The 11,681-nt window shown below is 31.2% G+C and overlaps 1 protein-coding gene across 2 annotated transcripts in view; it reads left to right on the top strand.

Moving 5' to 3' along the window:
* Positions 1 to 452: 452 nt before the first annotated feature.
* The window catches only part of LOC127716604 (ubinuclein-1-like), a 33,719-nt gene continuing 22,490 nt past the window's right edge, over positions 453 to 11,681 (top strand). For both annotated transcript variants that reach the window (XM_052222843.1, XM_052222842.1), the window contains exons 1-8: positions 453 to 730; positions 6,223 to 6,321; positions 6,872 to 6,979; positions 7,427 to 7,570; positions 8,367 to 8,420; positions 8,782 to 8,894; positions 9,566 to 9,899; positions 10,989 to 11,056. In XM_052222843.1, coding sequence (XP_052078803.1) covers positions 566 to 730; positions 6,223 to 6,321; positions 6,872 to 6,979; positions 7,427 to 7,570; positions 8,367 to 8,420; positions 8,782 to 8,894; positions 9,566 to 9,899; positions 10,989 to 11,056 — 1,085 coding nt within the window. In that variant the 5' untranslated portion in view covers positions 453 to 565. The remainder of the gene's footprint in view (positions 731 to 6,222; positions 6,322 to 6,871; positions 6,980 to 7,426; positions 7,571 to 8,366; positions 8,421 to 8,781; positions 8,895 to 9,565; positions 9,900 to 10,988; positions 11,057 to 11,681) is intronic.

Here is an 11,681-nt window from a genome sequence, read left to right as displayed (position 1 = left end):
AATGTTGGTACTGTTTTTTGTGGATTTGAATTGTTTTCAGTTGTAAAAATACATTACATCAAAATTTGATCAATTTATATACTTGTTTTACTGCCATATGTTTAAATTAACTTTAAAATTTCCTCGGAACCAGTGGAAAAACAAGATTTCCTAAAACTTGTTGTATATGAAAACGGGAAAAGACCGTTTTACATATTTTTAGATCGGGGTTTCCTGAAAAGTTTTGGACAATACCACCTACAGGTGTGCGGGTAAAGTAAATTATATAGTTTAAATTATTTTTGTTATGATAGTATTAAAATAATGGTGATAATTACCTAAAATAATGAAGAAAATATACTTCTGAACTTATTTTTTTCAAATGCAGCATTTTTTTTCTTATTCAAAACGGGAAAATACTTACTGAATACACTATACAATATTGGACTCTTCCAATGACAGGGGGTCAAAAGTCGAATGACGTCAAATATAACAAAATGGCGGTAGATTTGCTAGATTCGTGACAGTAATGCAGAGTTTTGTACGAAGAAAGTGTTTGCGACAAAGGATCTTTTGAGTGGACAACATGACGGAACCCAAGAGACTTCCATTTACCACTGTTACTAATTCAGAGAAGGATAAAAAGTCGAAAAAGGACCCTCCAACTGTCCGTTTCAGTTTGTCCCTCAACACTCCGAACGAACAACAGTGCTCAGAGTTTTCCTATGCAGATTTACTGAAAAAGTCACTGGTGAGTTGACAAAAATTAAAATACTGTGTTAATTTCATAAAAATATCTTTTTCTTTCAAAATCAAACAAAAGTTAATTCATTCTTGAGTCTATTTCACTCTTTTTGGAGTGGGGAATCCTCTTCCCAGTTTGTGCATATCTTCAGTTTTGTATGAGCCCTGAACATTTTCTACGTGTAAAAACTGCCTTCATGTCGATGTTCGTTGTACATAACATTCTATACAGCTTAACAAAATAGCCAGACCCAAATGTACGCCATCTTGTAATATTTGCAGTTATTTACTACATTATTTTCAATTTCTGGTCAAAAATTGGACATGCCTGTTCTCTACTGCCATTCAAATGATAGGAGAGAGAACCTTTGAAAAGAAAGTTTTTCGAAAGAAATATTATTTTTTTGTAATGTGAAAAATGATTGTAAGAAAATAATGAAATAAACGGGGATTAATTACGATCTATTATCTGTGTGTTTTTATCGTCTAACTACCATATTTGGAACGCATGACACATTTCCTTGGACGTGGACTTGATTTAACATTGTATGTGTGCAAGAAGCAAAAATCGTTTAGAGCAAATAAAATATTTCGATAGACGAATAAAACAGAAGTTTGAAATGTATTTCCAGAGTTTATGCAATTTGTTTGGTGTAAAAGTTATTGGCTCTTTGTGAAGTGTGACATAGATAAGATGATTGATTGGGTCTGGACAATGAGGGTTACTTATCGCTTGCACTATAATAATCCTGAGGGCAAAAAAAACTGTTTTAGAAATATTTTGCAAATATTGGTGTGTGGTGAATATGTTAATGACAAAGGTCAAAGTGTAGGAACCAAAGTGATGTTATGGTTGAATGAAGTTGTAGGTAAATTGCAGTGCTAAGCAGTATCTATTTATAGAATTAAATCGATAACATGCACATACGATAAAAAGACAGGTACGAAGTGGACAGTTATTGTTTTTAATCATCTGATTAAAGGTAATTAGGCGCGCGTGTGATTGGTTATCGATCTGCGAGGCTCTAGCGGAGTGGTTAAAGAATAGAAATAGGAAAAATCGAGTTGGTTAAATTAATGAATGTAGTATACATAGAAATTTCGTGTACAGAATTAGTTAAGTCTGGAGATTAACTTCAAATGTATTTACTGTTGAACTGAAAATGTTTTCCTAAGTTTTAATATTTAATAGGATTTTGTAAGATATAAATTTAATAGAGATGGACATCATTTAATTGATAAATGAACTATTTTCTATAGAAGGCAATTGCTTTCCTGCAAATGTTTTAGAAAATTTCTAAAAGTAAAATTAAAAAAGGTCTTGATGTTATTGCAATCGAGGAAAATGAAAAGTAATTACCAATGAATTATGTAAAATATATTGGTCATGTTCTAGTTGGCGTCAGAATTTGAGAATTTAAAATAAAATTGTTGATTAACATGTTTAAACAGAATCTCAGTTGGAAAATATGAAGGCTATAAAAAGGCAGATATATCATTGTAGCAACAAAAAGCATTTCTGTGTGATATAATGGATAAACAAAGGATATGAGGTATCCTATGACACACAAAAAAAACATGATAAACAAGTTACAAGTGAATGAGATGGAAGATCTAATTTTAATTAGATTGACAATGTATTCTATTGTACTTAATGCCCATAAATATAGATATAGGAGCCCTTCATCCTTCTATGAATCTGAACTTATCAAGACTTATATAACTGTCATTTGAAAACAAATACATGTACTGTTTTGAAGAGGAGCACAGACTTTTATTTTCAAAATTTATAAACCTAATTTATGAGTCCTTTTAAAGACAAGTATTTTTTAGCCAGATTAGATTTGCCTTAAACATGTAGATGCTTTAGAAAACAGAAAAGTCATTATTTCTCTGTCTTGATTCAAGTTAATTGAATTGAACAAGAATTTGTGAAGATAACAGCAGTATGCATATTTTATGCAATACGTATGTATGTCCGTTATTGAATAAAATGCCAAATGATATTTACTGGTTCTAAAATCTGTAATATATTATGCACAAAAAGTGTAAGCTTGTCCATTACTGAAAATTTCATCGTGAAACTTTTGTTTTCAGTATGAATAAAAAAGAGATGTGGGTATATCCCCCCCAGGGCTGTATAAAGTTTATAATCAGATGTTTTATAAACATGGTGATGTTTGAAAATTTATTGGGAGAACTTTGGGTATATATTTGTCAAAGAAACAGCAACCCAACAACACCAACAACTAAAAGTCTTTGAAAAGGTAACATACAGTCTTGAACAACAGTCGGCAAGCTGCAGGTGTCCAAAAAATATTTGAGGATGTAAATTTAACCTAAAAAATCAAAAATCTTGCACAAAGGGGTCACCATTCATTATCTAACTGAGAGTTTTAATGTCCCTTACATTACATGGCTGGGGCTTATTATGTTAGCCATGTCTGTCCTTATGTTCTTTTGAAATGAAGAAGTTGGTCCAGGCTATTTTCCTTATGCCTGTAGATATCGTATTTGCTTTTTGGTACAATTGTGTATAATGATGACTTACAGAACAAATTTCAACTTTTTATGCTCTTGCTGCGGTGGAGGGGGCATTCAGTTTTACCCATGTCTGACCATACATTTTTGTACGTCCCAAAATTAGTTCTGTTTTCTAACTTTAGTTATGAAATTTATACACAATGCTTACATTTGTATTACCACCAAACACCAGATCTAGTATGAATTTGGGTGGTGTCTGACTCACCATTCTCCAGTTATGTCCCTTTAATGAATGGAAAAATTGCTAAATTTGTCGTTTCCGCACTCTTACTTTAGATTGCCTCAACCAAATGTTATGAAACTTATACACAATGTGTATTTTCAACAAACACAGATCAGTTTTAAATATGGGTGGCGTCACTTTCACCGTTGTCAAGTTGTGTCCCTTTATAAATAGAAAATTTATGAATTGCCGTATATTTACAAGCGGGGGCATCATTTAGGAATCAATTCTTTTATATACCATGTATATATATATAAGAGAAATTTTCAGTTGATACAAACTTGAATGCCACATTTCTGATTTGTAAATATGTGTCAAGATGTGAATTTTAGATAAATCAAACACAATGTCATTCTGTCTGTAATTTGGAAGATCTTCCATCTCTTGATATCAATAATATGTACTGTACTGTAGAGAAGCATGAAAAATAGAAATTGTTGCACCTTTTTTCATTGTTTAGAAAAATAGGTTTACAAATGTTTCTAAAAAAAAAAAAAAGAAATGGTATAAAAACGATCACATCTAGTCCCAGCATCATAACTTTCCCTTGGCATTTAACAGTATAAAACAGAAAACTTGTAAATTTCCTTGGCATTTAACAGTATAAACCAGAAAACTTGTAAATTTCCTTGGCATTTAACAGTATAAACCAGAAAACTTGTAAATTCCCTTGGCATTTAACAGTATAAAACAGAAAACTTGTAAATTCCCTTGGCATTTAACAGTATAAAACAGAAAACTTGTAAATTTCCTTGGCATTTAACAGTATAAACCAGAAAACTTGTAAATTTCCTTGGCATTTAACAGTATAAACCAGAAAACTTGTAAATTCCCTTGGCATTTAACAGTATAAAACAGAAAACTTGTAAATTCCCTTGGCATTTAACAGTATAAACCAGAAAACTTGTAAATTTCCTTGGCATTTAACAGTATAAACCAGAAAACTTGGAAATTTCCTTGGCATTTAACAGTATAAAACAGAAAACTTGTAAATTTCCTTGACATTTAACAGTATAAAACAGAAAACTTGTAAATTTCCTTGGCATTTAACAGTATAAACCAGAAAACTTGTAAATTTCCTTGGCATTTAACAGTATAAGCAGGTCCTTGAATAGGTTGGAATTAGCAGTTATCTTTCATAGTGTTAATTTATTCACAATTTTTCTATACTCAGCACATTTTAAAGCTTGACATATTGTCACTTACAAATGTAAGACCATATGTTGACCTCTTGATATCAATCAAATTTTGTTATGCTGGGTTGCTGTCTCATCATATCATCCAAAAATATTTTATTTACTTGCAAAAATTTGGAAGAAATTCTTGTCAAGGGTCACATCTGTAAAATATTTATTATTGATTTTGGTCTAGATGTCGTGACTGACACATTATCATTTAGAATTTGTTACAAAAATATCTGTCACAGTGCATGCTACCTGGGATCATAGAATCAATATTTAGGTCTGTCTCAACACATGTCAAAGGTTTCCCCACAAAATTCTAATAATGAGATAATAAGGTTAAAGAAGATAATTCACCAAGTGTGGAATGTTAGTGGAATTAAAAAAAAACAGTTTTGTGTCCTAGTTTTGATGATTTTTTCCCGTCCTAACAGAGACATTGATTAAACAAGTTTATAATGTCCTGAGTCTTGATCTCTGAACCCCCCACCAAAATAATTAGTATACATGAACCTAAAAATGCATTTCTTTTACTACAAATCTATAAAGATCACAACTCATCTAATGTACCCATGGTGCTTGCAGATTTTTCCAGTATTTGAAAAAAGGATACATTCATGAACTTACTGAAGAATTATGTTGATGACCCTAATCTTTGATATACAATCATGGCTTAGTCACCATAACTAAATTTGAATATTTGACAAATAAGACCACATAAAATTAATGCCTTGTTTGTTGTTATCTCAGAATAATTGTTTTCTTTTTGACTTGGAAAAATGTTTCTTTCTGGCATATTCTGGATGTTAAGGTTAAATAAAGATATGATTTGAGTTGATAGTACACAAATTTTTCCAAAAATCATGAGCTTTATCAAGACTGTCTTTTCTGTTTGGCAAAATTCAAATGTGCTGAGGCCAAAAGCCATATTTCCTGTGCAGGCTGCAGAACATGTAAAAAAAAAAGTCATTGGAAAAGAGGATGTTTTGTTTTGAACATGTTCAAAAAAGAAGTGATCAAAATTCTTCCTTGGTAGCACTGCTTCATGTTAAACTGGTGTGCAACAGGAAGTGAATTTTACAAAAATACACACATACACAAACATTCAAATATAAATGGTTAATGTGTTAATGACAAACAAGGATACCTTGGAATATTGATAATGCAGCTGAAAAATTGTGTATTTTAAAGTACGACCAAGCAACCCTCAAATTTGAAAAGATCATGATTCTTTATTATACCTCCGCTTTAAAAAAAGGGGGGGTTTACTGTTTTACCTCGGTCTGTCCGTCCATCTGTCCATCCGTCCCTTGAATATTTTTCGTTGCATTTTTTCTCAGGTACTACATTACAAGGATTTCTGAAATTTGGTTTCAAGGTTTATATGAGTGAGCTATACCGTGTGATGCATTTTCAGATTCATCACTCAACAACTTCCTGAGGAACACTTACATATTTTTACACTATTAAAATTATCCATATTTGGGCGGGGGTATCATCAGTTAGCAGTAGTTGCAGTTTCACTTGTTTTACATTGAAATTGTATTTCAGGGTGAAAAGAAGCCAGCAGAAAATGGAGATGATCCTTTTGGTGAAGATGAAGACGTTGAAGCTATGGCTGCCATTGCAAAAAAGTTTGAAGAAAAATATGTAAATGGTTATTCTCCCATCATGATAAACTTAACTTTATTTTAAGATCATTTCATTTATTTTAACTCATTGACATCACCATTTTGTATATTCTTTCCAACATTTTACTGTACACTATTAATTAGCAAGTGATGATGAAAGGCTGAAAAAAGAGAAAAACTACAATTAAGACATGTTCCATGTAGTCTGACTTGGAGCAGGCACACATTGTAGTGGTTGTTAAACCAGTTGTATGTGCACACATGACCCATTTGCCTGTCTAGCTAAAACCAGCTACTACACATGCTACATGAAGCTAGATAAGCCCCCCCCCCAAAAAAAAAAATAAAATAAATAAAATAATAAAACGTATACAACACTCCTTAAAGGTGTTATGAAGGGATAACATAAAATTTATTTGAAATGGCAGTATTCTTTAGAGGCATAGATAGAAGTAAAATATAGCAGTGGCATAAGACATCATCACTACAAAAAAGAAGTACATTTTAAGCAATAATGGTATACCAAGTTAAAAATCATGTAACAAATAAATTTATTTTTTATTTTTCAGAATCCAAAGAACACAAAATGGAAAAAGAAACATGGACGGATACAAGATTATGTTGACCTTGGTGATGGTTATGACGAAAATGATGAGTTTATTGATAATTCTGAGGCTGTAAGTTTAAGAAATGTGCAGCTTTACAAAATGGTAAAATAAATGCTTTGGAAATGTGTAAGTAGTTAAAGAAGGGGAAATAAACCATCCCATTAATGGCACTGGACTCCAAATTGCAATTTAACTTATGCACCGATTGTTCTTCTGTAATTTTTATTATGCTCTTCAAATGTTTAGGATTTGAATAGAGTAGGAGGAATAACTTATAAATGATGATATTTCCAATCCTAATGCATAATTATCTATATATCACATTTTCAAAAACATTTTGAGGTTCAAATCATTCTCAATTGAAATATGTTTCTGATCTGATGAGGATCTCAAAAATTATGAAGTGATATCATTACATGCAGTTATATAGCATTCCATCAAATTGCTATTACAAATTTGTAATTTGATTTTAGTGAAAGGCAAGTGAGACATTAAACACATTTCTATTTTGTCTAGTATGATGAAGTCGTACCAGCCTGCTTAACAACAAAACTTGGAGGATTTTATATAAACTGTGGGAAATTAGATTTCAAAGAATTATCAGATGACTCAGATGATGACTTTAAACTAGGAACTCTGAAAAAGAAAAAGAAGAAAAGGGTTAGTAGTCAAAATGTCTATATTGGATTATTTTAAAAATATGTTTAAAATAATGTATGTGATCATAGTTTATTAAATTTCAGAATATAAGCTAACAAAATTTAATAAATTTCAGAATATAAACTAAAAAAATTTAATAAATTTCAGAATATAAGCTAACAAAATTTATTAGTGTATCTCATAAAAATTTATCTTTTTGAAAAGTTTTGTTTTGCCTCACAATTTGTAGGGGAAATTCAAGCAAGTGAATTCTGATTTCTAATATGACGCTCATTATAAACAAAGCAATGTTGTAATTCCATTAGAACATGGGATGCAGGTGTGTGACGTCACAATTAAAACTGCAAAGTTAGTTGTATTTTTAACACACAGGAGATCAAAACAGACATTTTTGTTGTCTTTACTCTCTTCGAAAATTAAATAAAATAATTCTAAAGGTAAGTATACATGTATCTATTCAAGCAATAGTGGTGAAATGGTTGTTTGCTAGAACGCTTTTCTCCATCAAATCAAAATGGCTGCCCTTTGAGTGTGTCTAATAGGTCTGCTTAGAAATACAAATGTTGTGTATTTTCCTATTAGAATCGTAATAGTTCTATCATGGCATGTTCTATGTTCATTTTAACATAGGTCGACACTTGGTATAAAGATATTGACAAATATAATGCCTATCCTAATTAATGTGAGCCTAGAGCATGGCATGAAAGAATAATTTCTTAGATGAAAAAGTACTTTTTGGAATAATCAAAATTCTATCCTTTATTGTGTATTTATTGAGTATCCTTTAATATTGCAGAAAATAGAGTCTGACTCTGAATCTGATGGGGAAAAGAAAGAAACCAATATAAAAGTATGTATTCATTCATAATCATAGTTTAAAGTTAGATTGCTCGTCATGGAAAATGTTATAAAACCAGTTTATGACTTACAAAAGAATGCCAGGCAGTACACCTCAATGGAGATTTTCAAAAGTGTGTAGGTCAAATTTTGGATGTAACCTTGGTGATTCAGATGAATTGATTTTGATAATGTTGGTTATGCTAATGATGAGCTTCTGTCTGTTGACAGCTTAGTTATCTAAATATTTTTGATGATTTTCACTACAGCAATTGTATTCCTATCAAACATTTGACTTGTCTCCCAATATTTTGAACTGGTAGACCAAGGATTCCTCTTCTTGTCTAGTTAAATAAGATTTCAATTGTTTTTAGAAAAGAAAAATAAAAGATAATATTGAGGGAGGAGGAAAGAAAAAGAAGAAATTATTAAATGGTGAAGGAAAAGAATTTAAAAAACCAAAGAAGCCAAATCCTGAAAAATCCAAGTAAGTTACAAATATATCACAAAAGTCATCTGTAATAGGTTTCATTAGGACATATGTTTAATAGAATGTTTATATTTATTGTATATTGTATCATTCATTTTCGCATTGAAGAGGTTATCAGAAAAATTGAAATGACTTCAGGTGAAAAGGTTATTTAATAACATGTTAATATTAAATAAAATAAACAGTACAACAGAAGGCTCAGGATGTATTAACATTGTAATATAACTACCATTTTCACATGGCCTGGACTGCTATATTCATTTATTCGCTACTGCTAGGGATAAAAATTGACATATTGTTTGCATTTAGGTTACGATACATGTACATTTATGTGTGAGGAATTGCTCGGGATAAAATTTGAATATAGCGACCAAGACCAAGTGAAAATTTCCAACAAATCTATGTCTTACATGAATTAATTCTTATTTTGATATGGAGTATGATCCCATATCTCCTGTGAAGATCCTGAATACCATATCTTATAGATCTCAAGCAAACTTCTGGTATGGTCATGTTTGATATAATGACTCAATTTAATGAACTGACTAAGGTAGTACTAGATTATAATAAAATAGTCTTTGAGGTTTCTAGGAAACAGAAAGGTTATACTAAGTCTACTTATACATGATATAAATGATTGTATTATAAATTATGCCTTGTTTTGACAGAAAGAAAATGTCACCAACTGTGGCCGAGTTACTAAAACAACAAACAGAATCTACTGCTGGTCCAGAATCAAATATGAACGGGAGAATAACACCCAATGTTAACAGTCAGTCATCACAGGAGGGATCGTCACAAGACGAAGGTATAGACTCTGTGATTGATTCTGTAATAGCCATGAGTAAAGGTGACAAGCTTGATGCCGTGTTTGATTCAGTGATTGGTATGACAGACTCAAACAGTAAAGATGGTAATGAAGAGAAAAAACCAGAATCTGCACCTAAGTTACCGGACGGACTCAAACCAGATTTTCTCAAAATTATTGATAAACTGAAAGAGGTACATATATGCAAAACGAAATATTATTTAGTTTATTCTATTCATGAATCATTCAAAAATAAGTGTTTGAATTAAAGCAATGTATTCTTACTAAAAAATTTTGGTTGTAGCAAACTATATGAATGATGCATGCTATTATTTTAATTAAAAAGGTTTGTTATGCCCCCGCCGTAGTGGAGGGGGCATTAAGTTTTACCCTTGTCCGTCCGTCTGTACGTCCCAAAGTTAGTTTGCTTTCTCTAATTTTAGTTTGCCTCAACCAAACGTTACGAAACTTATACACAATGCTTATTACCACAAAACACAGATCAAGTTTGAATTTTGGGGGCGTCACTTCAACTGTTCTAGAGTTATGCCCCTTTACAAATGTCGTTTCCATTCTCGAACTTTATTTTGCCTCAACCAAATGTTATGAAACTTTTACACAATGCTTATAACCACAAAATACAGATCAAGTATGAATTTGGGTGGTGTCACTAAAACCGTGCTAGAGTTATGCCTGTTTACAAATTGAAAAATTGCTGAATTTTTTCGTTTCTGTTCTCTAACTTTAGTTAGCATCAACCAAACGTAGTGAAACTTATTCACAATGCTTATTACCACAAAATACAGATCAAATTTGAATTTTGGTGGTGTTACTTTTACTGTTCTAGAGTTATGCCCATTTACAAATGGAAAAAAGCTGAATTTTTCGTTTCCGTTCTCTAACTTAAGTTTGCCCCAACCAAATGTTATGAAACTTATACATAATACTTATTACCACAAAACTCAGATCAAGTACAAATTTGTGTAGTTTCACTTTTACCGTTCTTCAGTTATGTCCTTTATAACTTTATTATGATATGCAAGCGGGGGCATCATCTGTGTCCAATGGACACATTCCCCATTTATTATGTTTTACTTTAATGCATATTAATAGTGATTGCCATTTTATAGAGCTGAATAGAAAAAGATGTATGGAGAGTCGGAAAATAGTTAGGTTAAACAAAAAATGATGATGCAAGCATCAATAATACATAACTGTCTTATAAAATTTTGTTTGTAAGTAATAAACTAAAAATGAACTGAATTAATTGTATAATTTTCCAGACTGCAAAGTGTTCTAATGTTAGCAAAGGAAAGTTTTTCAATGGAGAAGTCAGTGAAATGTTGTTAGAGTAAGTATTCTATGAAAGATGGTTAAAAATATAGGATACTGTGTAGGTTAATCAGAAATTTAAATGTTCAATGAAGTTCAAATTTTCGATAGACTTGTATGCAAAACCAAAGAATCAATTATCCATGAAAAATAAATTTTTTCTTCAATCAATGAAAGTAAATAAAACAGTTATTCATTTTTGGAGTTGAAACCCTCAGCAGTCTTTTAAATACCAATGTACAAACACTGATCACATAACACACAAAGCAAGACATCCCTTGGAGGTTAAGTTAAATGAAATGAAAAAAACTGTTTCAACTGGGTTAAAAAAATCTATCTTTAATAGAAAGAGATGAAAGACAAACCCAGGAACCAACTTAGGAAAGGGTGGCAGCATAAAAGACCGAAATAAAACCTTCAAAATGTTAATCTTTGAGTACTATCTGTTTCTAACTTGGAAATAAGTTTCAAAGGGGGGAAAAATACAGGAATAATTTTTTTAAGGAAAACAAGTGCTAAATGTTGATAGATTGATAGATGAAAGTTGATTTTGATTAAAATTCAATGACAAAACAGCCTGAAAACTATGGGATGTTTTTATTATTGGGAAAATTGTAATAGGATTGTTTTGCAAAAATAAAATC

The sequence above is a fragment of the Mytilus californianus genome, unplaced genomic scaffold (genome assembly GCF_021869535.1).
Source record: "Mytilus californianus isolate M0D057914Y unplaced genomic scaffold, xbMytCali1.0.p SCAF_9, whole genome shotgun sequence".
In the NCBI taxonomy this organism is placed as follows: Eukaryota; Metazoa; Mollusca; class Bivalvia; order Mytilida; family Mytilidae; genus Mytilus; species Mytilus californianus.
The sequence above is the reverse complement of the archived record's forward strand: the minus strand, read 5'-3'. Positions and strand labels throughout refer to the sequence as shown.